At 39.6% G+C, this 13,078-nt stretch overlaps 1 protein-coding gene across 1 annotated transcript in view; it reads left to right on the top strand.

Moving 5' to 3' along the window:
- LOC124290529 (lysosome membrane protein 2-like) overlaps positions 1 to 12,611 on the top strand; it is a 34,115-nt gene extending 21,504 nt beyond the window's left edge. Inside the window, exons 8-14 of the mRNA XM_046727275.1 lie at positions 1,013 to 1,082; positions 2,866 to 3,047; positions 4,686 to 4,816; positions 6,776 to 6,849; positions 8,232 to 8,283; positions 8,966 to 9,115; positions 10,348 to 12,611. Of these exons, the coding sequence (XP_046583231.1) occupies positions 1,013 to 1,082; positions 2,866 to 3,047; positions 4,686 to 4,816; positions 6,776 to 6,849; positions 8,232 to 8,283; positions 8,966 to 9,115; positions 10,348 to 11,310 (1,622 nt within the window). The 3' untranslated portion in view covers positions 11,311 to 12,611. The remainder of the gene's footprint in view (positions 1 to 1,012; positions 1,083 to 2,865; positions 3,048 to 4,685; positions 4,817 to 6,775; positions 6,850 to 8,231; positions 8,284 to 8,965; positions 9,116 to 10,347) is intronic.
- The last annotated feature ends 467 nt before the right edge of the window (positions 12,612 to 13,078 follow it).

The following is a 13,078-nucleotide window of genomic DNA, read 5'->3' as shown; positions in this document are numbered from 1 at the left end:
ACTGCTGGCAGTGTGTGAGGCATTGACCCAGGTCTCGTCCAAGTACACTGGCTCGAACCCTTCCTCGAGCTTCTTCTTTATAACCCTGAGAAAATTATTTCTCAAGCGAACGATATCAGGGCGTTCACAGAGTACTGACCTATTCTCCCCAAAAATTTTCGATAAATAACGATACCCGAAAGAGTGTAAGAGTCGCCAGAGTGTGTACTTTGATACTCTGAGGTTGTGTTCTTGCTTCAAATGCTTTTTTAAAATTTTCAGCAACATGTATTTGTTTTCAGACTAGAGCTTGTTGATAGACTGCCTTACACTGTTCTTTTGAAAGTTGTCCAAATGTTTTAATTTGTGTGAATTTGACACGACCCCTACCTGCTTTGCATCACCCTCACAATGTTTGTGTTCCAGAACATTTGTCAGTACCCTTGCTGATACTCCTAAAGCTTTTGCTGCCCGTTTACGGAATTTATTCATGGCGTAAAATGGTTTGCCCCTTTCGGCTTCAGCACGGAAAAAATCGTACACTTTAATCATCAACTATTTCACGTCAGCATTCAACTTCATTTTTCATCAGGCATGTGTATCCCGTGCACGACGAGATAGTGGCTGTTCCGTTTCTGTGGTTTCACCCCGCCGCGACAGATAACAACTTTTGCGTTTTCAATGATGATAGATTCTTAAACAACTTTTTTGGTGGAGTCCGGAAAATTTTCAAATATAAGAAAGCTGTTGGGTATTAGTAAATGATAAACATGTGTACTATTTATATTTATGTGGCAATTTTGTACAATGATAAAATTTGCAATTCATCAGTCCGTTTCTGACTCAAACGGACTGTACATCAAATTGTCACAGCATGCTTTAAGTAAAATACCATTTGAAAGCAAATTTGAACTCATCTCACGAATGAACGAACGAACAAACAAACAAACAAACGTATGAACGAACGAACGGACGAACAAACAAACAAACAAACTCAGTATTTGCTGTAATATATGTCCACTTGTTTTTCTAGATGGGACAATAGCTCCACCTTTTATACAGGAAGTTAAGAGACTGCCTACATTCTCCTCTGATGTTTGCAGGTAAGACTTCTAGACAGGTCTTTGAATGTCATAGCAAATGTCTGTATTCAGTCAAATCACTGTATGCATTTTGATATCCAATGTCACTGTTATGAACTTTAAAACATTGGATTGTGTAATTTTTAATGCACCAGAAATGGGCTTCACACATTGTACCCATGTGGGGAATTCGAACCCGGGTCTTCAGCGTGACAAGTGGATGCTTTAACTACCAGGCTACCCTACAGCCCCGTATGCTTTCAGTATCTAACTTGATGGATGTGTATTTTATTGCTAGGATGAATAACCTGGAATGCTATATCAAATGAAAAAACAAACAACAAATCATAAACTCTTTCCCTGCTGACTCAAACAAATACTACCTTCCCAATGACCCACGAATATCTGCCTTGATCTTGAAATGTTACCAGCACTGTTTGTAGGTTCAACACTTTCACACTTTCAAGCACTGCATGACTGTATCCCCTTGCAAATACAATGGTCACAATAGTTACACAGAATATTTACTGTCATAAACACATTCCCATGTCATAAACACATTCCCATTTTGAGGTTTGGAGATGACTGATGCTAGAAAAAAATCATGTGAAACTATGGTCATGCTCTTGGAGCACTGTGGACCGCCTCCGTGGTGTAGTGGTTAGAGCGTCCGCCCGGAGAGCGGAAGGTCGCGGGTTCGATTCCCGACTGCGGCATACCAAATGACATTAAAATATGGTACTTGTTGGTCCCTGCCTGGCACTCGGCATTAATGGGTTCGACAAGGACTGGTCGGCTCGGAGTCAGTATAATGTGTCTGAGTGGGGTACTCATGCTTCACTGCGGCATGGTATCTCAGTGGGCTAGCACTACAAAACCAGCTTCAGTCTGGGCTAGTACAAGCAGCAGCACATACACATACACACGCATGCACGTCGTCATATGAGCGAAATATTCCCCAGCGCGACGTTAAATCCAATTTCACTTCACCTCATCTTAGAGCACTGCAACATTTCGTAGCATTGAAGTGGACAGGGGTGGCCTTGACATTCAAGATGCCACAATTTACTGAAGTGGTAACTCTCAAAGTGTGATTACACTCTCTCAGTATATTATGGACTGAAGTACTTTAGGGGAGGGAGTGAATGTCCCATCACACATTCTCACACTGACTAACTCACTCACTTGGTGAGTTATTTGATGGTCTATGATAAAACCCAACTGTCATGGTAGCTCATGCACTTAACCTATGGTTTGCTTGGTCCAAGCTGCTTGAATTCAAAACAACATTCACTCCCTAACTCGAGGAATCGTTATATATTTCTCTTCTTACAGCTTGTATACTGTTCACAGAAGTTTAGAATCCACTCTGGGTTATTATGGTCAGCAATACTTCGGGCTTTCCTCCAACATCAATCTGACACCCGTAATATTACGGTACTACTGTTCAACGTGGTGTCCAGTCTCTCAGTCACTCACTCACTTGCAACATCAAATCATTGTTGAGAAAGGTTAAAATAATTGGACCCGTGAAGATCCGGGGTAGAATAGGTCTTCAGCAACCCATGCTTGTCACAAAAGGCGACTATGCTTGTCGTAAGAGGCGACTAACGGGGATCGGGTGGTCAGGCTCGCTGACTTGGTTCACACATGTCAGCGGTTCCTAATTGTGCAGATCGATGCTCATGCTGTTGATCACTGGATTGTCTGGTCCAGACTCGATTATTTACAGACCGCCGCCATATAGCTGGAATATTGCTGAGTGTGACGTAAAACTTAACTCACTCACTCACTCTTGCTACAGGTCAGTGTATGGTCTCCACTCGTCTGATGTGAAGACCTCCCAAGGAATCCCCCTCCATCGCTTCACAGGGAACCAGGCGGAACTGGGCAACATAACCCTGAACCCAGACAACATCGGTTTCTGTACGCCACAGACCAACTGCTTCGGGACAGGGGTCTTGAATGTCAGCGCTTGTCAAAGTTGTAAGTTGTCCAATAATGATATGCTTCTTCCACTTGCATGCATTACAAAAATACGCTTTGTTAGAAAATCTTTACAATGAAATTTGTTTGTAACGTATATGGGTAAATTGTATCTCTTACACAAAAACTAAAACAACCAAATTCTTGTACATTTAATGCTTGATGCTGCACACTGAGGGCACTCAAGTTAACCAAAGTGTTGGAAAGTCCAGGAACTCATTGCACAATGGGACCATGGTGCTACGATTGACTTACCTGTACATGAGACTATTGGAGTTACGTCCAACATTGCACTGAGTTCGCTTTGTGGAATGGGACCAGAAGTTTGTCATAGGCAGAGGGGTGTTGCAGAGGTGTGCTACCCTCCTTTTGTCACAAAACCATTACAATGTAGATACATGAACCATTACAATGTAGATAAAACTACAACCCAAACAAAGACATATTGTTCTATCAGATAGATTGAGACGTGGCCCCAATTTCTCAAAACAAAATTTAGTCTGACTTTGACTTAAGTTAGAGTATTTTCTCAAATTTGAGAAAATGCAGGAAAATGCAATTCCCAGAATGAACTGAAATCAATATTAAACTCAAACACAGTAGACCATTTGAGTTTGGTGGATGGATTACTTAAGTTGTTTGGGCTTTTTGGTTTTAAAAATGCATTTGAGTGTTTAAAAATTCAGCTGTTTCAAATGGTCAAAAGATTTGAGTAAAAACTTAAGTGTGTTTCGAGAAATCACGGCCTGTTTTGTGTCGGTCCCATTATCTCATTCATAAAGTGTAGTGTTGACATTATATGGAGTAATGAGCAGTGTTCACATGTATTCCCACAAGGGTTGCAAGGATTGTTACACATGGCAGAACAGAAATAGACATAATTCAGTGTGCTTTTCTAATACAGTTAACTACAGTTATAATGAACAAAGGGGCAACTTATTTTGGTTCATAATTAGGCCAGACCAATTTTAATTCTTGTTTTACGGATCTACCTGTCGTATTTTTTTCAAGAATAGGAAAAAAATATAAAATAATTTTCCCGGCTCAAAAAGTAAAATCCTGATGTTTTCATTGGCCAAAAATGTAAACTTACAAGAAAAATGTTTTTTTAGATGTTTTTTTACCCATATAAGCTTCATGAATTGCCAAAAGTAAAATACTTTCAGTATTTAGAAGGAATATTACTTTGACTGTTCTTTATTTTTTTCCCTCCTGCTTTTAGGTTTTCAGAGGACAAAAATTCGTAAAACAAGAAATAAAATTGGCCTTGCCTTACCATAGTTTAATGTACACATTTTTCTAAAATGCACTGCAAGTGGCAGCTACCAAAAGACAACAAGTCATCATGGTAATAAAACTAAGGAGAATAAGTCAGCCTTATCACTAAACTGTTGCCATTCAAATGGTCTGTCTGAATAGATGAATAAATTGGATTACAAGTTATGAAAATATTTGTTTCCTAAAACACTACTTCTTTAAACAAGTACCACAGTACACTGAACAAGCTATATGTCCTCACAGAAAATGTGCACGATGTCATGTTTTGATGATGGACTATGAATAACGTGTACCTGATAGATATTCAAAACATGTTTATGAATGCCGGTGCTGACAGTCTCCATGGTTACCTTGTTTCAGTGGACTATTTCCAGATTCCGGCGGTTGTCTCCTTTCCACACTTCTACCTGGCGGAGGACAAGTATGTCCACGGGGTGTACGGCATGTCACCCAATAAGGAGGAACACGAGACTGCCATTGACATAGAACCAGTGAGTATAGAGAACCATGTGGAGGAAGAACTGAAGGAGGGCTGGGGAGGGGGAAGAGTGTGTGATATTGTGTGTGGGGAACAATTGAAGAATCACTTTTAGCTTGATGATGGTGTAAGAATCTACATGGACACGCCGCTCCATGCAGTAAATAGGAAGTTGTCATCCGTAAAGTTGTATGTTTCATAATTGAAGAAGGGGTGAGAAGAAGAGGTTGTGAGATTGGTGATGAAAGAAGAATTGAGGAAGGACTGGTGGGAACAGTTTATGAGATTGTGTGTTGAGAAAGAACTGAAGAAGGCTGGGAAGAAGAGGTTGTGAGATTGGTGATGAAGGAAGAATTGAGGAAGGACTGGTGGGAACAGTTTATGAGATTGTGTGTTGAGAAAGAACTGAACAAGGCTGGGAAGACAACGTTGTGAGATTGGTGATGAAGGAAGAATTGAGGAAGGACTGGTGGGAACAGTTTATGAGATTGTGTGTTGAGAAAGAACTGAAGAAGGGTGAAAGGAAGAAGACGTGAGATTGGTGATGAAGGAAGAATTGAGGAAAGACTGGTGGGAACAGTTTATGAGATTGTGTGTTGAGAAAGAACTGAACAAGGCTGGGAAGACAACGTTGTGAGATTGGTGATGAAGGAAGAATTGAGGAAGGACTGGTGGGAACAGTTTATGAGATTGTGTGTTGAGAAAGAACTGAAGAAGGGTGAAAGGAAGAAGACGTGAGATTGGTGATGAAGGAAGAATTGAGGAAAGACTGGTGGGAACAGTTTATGAGATTGTGTGTTGAGAACAAGAACTGAATTGGTGAAAGGCTGAAAGGAGGAAGGACGTGAGATTGGTGATGAAGGAAGAATTGAGGAAAGACTGGTGGGAACAGTTTATGAGATTGTGTGTTGAGAAAGAACTGAAGAACGCTGGGAAGAAGACGTGAGATTGGTGATGAAGGAAGAATTGAGGAAAGACTGGTGGGAACAGTTTATGAGATTGTGTGTTGAGAAAGAACTGAAGAAGGGTGAAAGGAAGAAGACGTCGTGAGATTGGTGATGAAGGAAGAATTGAGGAAAGACTGGTGGGAACAGTTTATGAGATTGTGTGTTGAGAAAGAACTGAAGAAGGGTGAAAGGAAGAAGACGTCGTGAGATTGGTGATGAAGGAAGAATTGAGGAAAGACTGGTGGGAACAGTTTATGAGATTGTGTGTTGAGAAAGAACTGAACAAGGCTGGGAAGAAGACGTTGTGAGATTGGTGATGAAGGAAGAATTGAGGAAGGATTGGTGGGAACAGTTTATGAGATTGTGTGTTGAGAAAGAACTGAAGAAAGCTGGGAAGAAGACGTTGTGAGATTGTGTTTTGAAGAAGAATCGAAGAACTGGTAGAATGAAGAGGTTATAGGATTGTGTGTGAAGGATTGAAGAACTATCTGAGGATTGATGCAGAGGTGCTGTTGAGTGAAATTCAAAACTATTCTTTGGCTAGTTCTGACAAACACCGAATATAAGTTCACTTCAGACAAACTCTGTCAGAAATATGAGAACCCAATCAAAATGAAAGATGTATGGGTTCTTTAGCCAATAAGATGTAAGCATTCTGAAATGTTTTGCTTCATTTCTGTACCACCTTGTTTGTTTCAAGACTAGTAAACCTTTCTGCCAGTTTCTGGGTGTATATATCATGGTGTTTGGAAAGAAAAGGGTGTTTATGGTTACCTCAGCATAACCATAAGTATATGTGCTAATTGTATCCTTTATCATTATCATTCAGAACTGGCCAATTACATTCATAATAAACATACAGAAATCAGAGATGTCCCTGTGCTTTATTCACTCACAGTAGGAATTTGGCAGCCTTCACTCACTGTATATTGGCTGATTATACGTATCGGGTTGGATAGACCTCGACAGAGAGAGGTATCAAATCATAATATAAGTGGCTTGTCATGTTTCCATTGTTGTGACAGCTGACTGGCCTGGTGCTGCAAGCTGCAAAGAGACTTCAGATCAACATGCATGTTGTCCCCATCTCAGATGTACAGTAAGTTAGAATGCAGCAATCTCTATAGTAATCTTGTATTAGTTGTATTGGCATACCACAGTAATCTTGTATTAGTTGTATTGGCATACCACAGTAATCTTATATTAGTTGTATTGGCATACCACAGTAATCTTGTATTAGTTGTATTGGCATACCACAGTTATCTTGTATTAGTTGTATTGGCATACCACAGTAATCTTGTATTAGTTGTATTAAAATACCACAGTAATCTTGTATTGTATTGACATACCACAGTAATCTTGTATTGTATTGGCATGCCACAGTAATCTTGTATTGTATTGGCATACCACAGTAAACTTGTATTGTATTGGCATACCACAGTAATCTTGTATTGTATTGGCATGCCACAGTAATCTTGTATTGTATTGGCATACGACAGTAAACTTCTATTGTATTGGCATACCACAGGAATCTTGTATTGTATTGGCATACCACAGGAATCTTGTATTAGTTGTATTTACATACCACAGTAATCTTGTATGGGCATACCACAGTAATCTTGTATTAGTTGTATTGGCATACCACAGGAATCTTGTATTCTATTGGCATACCACAGTAATCTTGTATTGTATTGGCATGCCACAGTAATCTTGTATTGTATTGGTATACCACAGTAATCTTGTATTGGCATACCACAGTAATCTTGTATTAGTTGTATTGGCATACCACAGTAATCTTGTATTGTATTGACATACCACAGTAATCTTGTATTGTATTGACATACCACAGTGATCTTGTATTCTATTGGCATACCACAGTAATCCTGTATTGGATTGGCATGCCACAGTAATCTTGTATTCTACTGGCATACCACAGTAATCTTGTATTGTATTGGCATGCCACAGTAATCTTGTATTCTATTGGCATACCACAGTAATCTTGTATTGTATTGGCATACCACAGGAATCTTGTATTAGTTATATTGGCATACCACAGTAATCTTGTATTGGCATACAACAGGAATCTTGTATTAGTTGTATTGACATACCACAGTAATCTTGTATTGGCATACTACAGGAATCTTGTATTAGTTGTATTTGCATACCACAGGAATCTTGTATTGGCATACCACAGGAATCTTGTATTGGCATACCACAGGAATCTTGTATTAGTTGTATTGGCATACCACAGTAATCTTGTATTGACATACCACAGGAATCTTGTATTAGTTATATTGGCATACCACAGTAATCTTGTATTGGCATACCACAGGAATCTTGTATTAGTTGTATTGCCATACCACAACAGTTCTGTATCAGTTGTATTTTCAAAAATCCTCTGCATGTCGAGGAAACTTTTCATGTCTGAGATGCTGTAGATTTCATCAATGATTGTCATGAAATCTTTTACTTGCTCCACAGGCAGACAGCAAACATCAAGCCAGTAGTGATGCCAATATTTTGGGTGAATGAGGTAAATATACCCCTAAAAATTATATTATGCTTTGAAGCGGATTCAAGGGAGAATAAACCCCTAGTAACCATTGGGGGTGGGCGATGATACAGGTTTACCGGTTCATTGCAATTCGAACTTCACAATATGATATATTGCTTTTCGCGAACCGGTTTGCCCGATACGATCGCCAATTTCCGTGACCATGATCGGTAATTTTCGTGATGTAGTAAAAAATACTAACAATATTTGTATTTCCTTTATATTATTACACATAAATAGTTTTGAGAATGTTTATTGGTCATATAATTGCATTAAACCATATAAATTAAAAAAATAGATTGGTATGGTACTACTGGCACTCGTAGGGACAAACAAGCCGAAATGGCGGATGCCGCTGCAGACGCTTTTTCCAAAATATAGAGCGAAGTCTTCAATTTGGAAACATTTTCAGTTGATCTCTTGAACAATCACATCTGAGTCCTGCCAGTGGCCAGTGGCATTGTCTTAAAAGAAAGGAAACAGTAATTTCATTACCTTAAACCATGTGTTACACTTTCACAATATATTGCAATGCATATTGCAATACGTCAACACATATCACAACATATTGCAATACGAACATTTTGGCAATAACCAACCCCAGTACCCATGCATGTCTCCCTGTGGAGATGAACGGTTAACATGTTCCTTCTATTGTCAGAGTGCAGCTGTTGATGATGTCCACGCTAAGCAGCTGCAGGATCTGCTGTTCACGCCGCTACTGGTCACAGATGTACTCAAGTATGGTCTTATTGGTATTGGGGCAGCCATGTTTCTCTGTTCTGCAATCTACGCAATATGCTTCTTGAAGGTAATATGTATGTAAAGTTGACACATATATGCAAATGACTTGGTTCAAAGATATGTTTGTGTGTGGGTGGTAGTAGTGTATCATCGGATCGTAAGTTTTAGGCAGCAGTGCTTACTCAGGATTAACTAAGGCTTCGTTGAATACATATAATTTTGATAGAAACAAATGGGAGTGTGAGACAGACTAATTCTGGCTATAGCAGGTCTACATTTTATAACTGAATTCAGATAATATGTTAGTGTTTGAAATCAATTGAAAAATATCATCAAAGATCAACTTAAATGTGCAAATGCTTTCCCTGGCAGGATTGGAACCATATATTTCAGATTCATAAGCAAACGCTCTACCTCACAGCCGCTTGGCCGACAAAGAACAAGGGTTGAATTATTTATTTATAGTTAGGCTTACTGTCATTCAATTGATTTTACTAGCGCTTCAGTTACTGTTATGTAGCTTCATTACATGATCATCTAATTATCCTTCATTGACGGTTTGTATGTATAATAAAGCATTCCTCCTCGAGGTCTTACTTCTCTCCACCCTCCGGTCTCGGGTCTTACTTTCCCAACCATAACCTCGGGGTCATGCTTTATCCTACACTTATCAATTACCTTTGCATTCACAAAAAAAACCTTCACTCCATCCAGTTGATCATGATGATTTCACTGTGGAAGGGTGGGGTTGTTCCTGACCTGGCTATCACAGTTTTATATCCAGGGTGCATTGTGGCATCTAATGAAACTCTGTGTCTTAACCCTGCTTTCAAAATGTACAATGATATTTGTTTTGTACCTGTGTTATTTGTGGTGTGGTTGGAGGGCGTCACCATGTTGCTTAAAGTTGTGTTGGCTGATTGATTCTTGATGCATTTATGCTTGTCTGATCATCATCATCATCATCATCATCATCATCATCATCATCATCATCTCTTCCAATGCATAGATGGGAAGGTGGGGTGGCCTTGTCACGCCGAAGACCCTGGTTCTATTCCCCACATGGGTACAGTGTGTGAAGCCCATTTCTGGTGTCCCCTGCTGTGATATTGCTGGAATATTGCTAAAAGTGGCGTAAAACTAAACTCACTCACTCACTCCAATACATAGATAACAAGTAAAAATATCCATTATGGAGTTTACTTAAGATTGATAATGAACAATTCTAGAGAGTAGGTTTATTCCTTTTCATCTTAAGGTTATATATGTCTCAATTCAGAACTTGTCCATTACTTACAGTCCCCTAAGAGTTCAACAAACAGCAACGAAAGATCTGGAGCCGGCCTCGACATTGACAATCCAGACGAGACCACGCCTCTATTGTACGATGAAGCTTACACTGGCTACAACGGCCACACAAACAGGTTACAAGAGGGCAGCGCTTCCCCTAACATCAACCAGCCAGAGAGGGACACTGCAAGGGCTGACACTCCCACTGACACTGATAACATGCAAAGGGACACTGCAAGATGCAATGCTTCCCCTAAGACTGATAATATACAAGAGGACACTTCAGGGACCAAGACTCCACCTAGCAGCGATAATATGCAAGAGGACACTCGAGTGTCTAACATTCCGTCTAACACTGACAATATGCTAAATTACACTGCTGGACCCAAGGCTCCACCTAGCAGCGATAATATGCAAGAGGACACTGGAGTGTCTAACATTCCGTCTAACACTGACAATATGCTAAATGACACTGCTGGACCCAAGGCTCCACCTAGCAGCGATAATATGCAAGAGGACACTGCAGGAATGAACACTACCTCTAACAATGATAATATGCAAATTGACTCTGCAATGTCTAACATTCCGTCTAATACCGATGATATGCCAAACCACACCGCTGGACCCAAGATTCCTCCTAGCAGTGATAATATGCAAGAGGACACTGCAGGAATCAACACTACCTCTAACAATGATAATATGCAAATTGACTCTGCAATGGCTAACATTCCGTCTAACACTGACGATATGCAAAACTACACCGCTGGACCCAAGATTCCTCCTAGCAGTGAAAATATGCAAGAGGACACTGCAGAAATCAACACTACCTCAAACAATGATAATATGCAAATTGACACTGCAATGGCGAACATTCCTTCTAACACCGACAATATGCCAAAGCACCCAGCTGGAACCAAACCACCCCTGAACACTGACAGACAAACTGGTGACACTACAGGGACAGACACGTGATTGTTACACCGTGAGCAATATCCCTGGCTGATAATGATGGGCCAAACACAGTGTTAATCTATACAGTAACTGCTCTCCGCAACGGAATCGACGTTGAAGCTGGTAATGTCTGAAGACAGTCTTGTAGGACAGCAGGAACTCTTACATGGATGTCTATCACTATTCATGATCACTTGCCTGCTCATCATGGAGCAAGAGGACCTGCTCATTCAGAACACCACTCAACAGTTAAATTGCTCCAAGGGGGATAACTCTGGGACTTTGCTATAACCTCCCAAACACAGTCATAGGTTCCAGCTTTGAACGTACAGGAATTCCTGGGACCAGAGACCATATAATAGATGGTCTCTGCTGGGATCAAGTTTACCTTCAACCGTGAAAAATCTTCATTGATATTGTTTGAATTCAGGTAAATAAGTCCAAAACGTCTGTGATGCTGCTGTTTTGAATGTTATTGTATTTACAACAAATACCTGGTCTCTGTGTGATATTATTATGATGATGACGACCAGGTGACCGAAGAACAGTGCTTCAGAAAGTTTAATAGTTTTGTAAGAGTTTATATAATGTAAACCTGTTTATCTGGGTGGAAAGGTATCAATGGATAAGGTATAAGAATAATTTTCAAATCACGAGAGTCATCAAATGTTCTCATATGAATAAAAATGAAACTTAGTCCATTTTATGTTTGAGATTTATATTAACACAAAATGAATAGGCAGGTCATGCTATGCCTAGTGCTTAGGTTACAGATTAAGACGAGGACTGGCATTGTCGGTTGCAGAGAATAGTTGGATGAGAGTTTCTAGGATTTTGGTCCGCCCTTTCTGTAGGATAATGACTGTATTAATGTGTCTCTGTTCACTCATCAGTGGATGGGTACCAGGTAGGATGAGATGATGTGGCTGTTAATCTTCCATCCTCAGCGGCAGCATGGGTTGTATATTTACATCTGAAGGAGACATTGAATAATAATCCGGTACACACTGATCCTTTGACCGAGATGCTGTTGTTAGTGGTTTCATTTACCTTTATCCTACCTCGTCCTATTCATTCATTAGTGTCCATTGAATATATCAGGTACATTTGAAATAATAAGTAGTGCAAGGATGAATTTTACAGCCTAATTAGTGAGGATTAATGAGACCATATCAAACTATAAGCATACTGAACACTGACTTCTGTACTGTACATAACCTCTCAATAAGGGTTGTACAGTCAGGGATAGAAATACTTTTTTTTCTAAGTGTGCCTTAGGGCACCAGACAAATATTTTGGGTGTGCCTTTCAGAAATCGAGTATGCCCACATGTTTTTAGAATAAATGACAATGATCATGATCATTTGAAATTTAGTGTTAAATAAAGAAATGGGTTTATGAGCATTCAAATATGTATGGTATTATTCAATTTGGAAAAAAATAATTGGGGATTAAATGACTAAATGTAAGTAAAGTCTCTAAAATATTAGGCGTGTCAAAAGGGCACGAGAACATTTTTTAGCCGTGCCATTTCAATATTTACTGTGCCATGGCACCGTAATATATGGGATATTTCGAACCCTGACAGTACAATGCTTCAAGCATGTATGAAAGTTATAACAGATGTATATGTACACACTTTGTTGTATTAGAGGGTCACATGGAATATAAGTGTGAGTATACTGGAAATGTTAGGTTTTGGACAGATTGAAATCTTCTCTACAGTGATTGGCAAAAGAAATTATGGGCATTGCAATAGGAGATTTAACTAGGGGCCATTTGTTCAAAA

The sequence above is a fragment of the Haliotis rubra genome, unplaced genomic scaffold, assembly GCF_003918875.1.
Source record: "Haliotis rubra isolate DU_JTF1 unplaced genomic scaffold, ASM391887v1 Scf469, whole genome shotgun sequence".
NCBI lineage: Eukaryota > Metazoa > Mollusca > Gastropoda > Lepetellida > Haliotidae > Haliotis > Haliotis rubra.
Note: the sequence above shows the minus strand (reverse complement) of the source record. Positions and strands in the feature narration are given on the sequence as shown.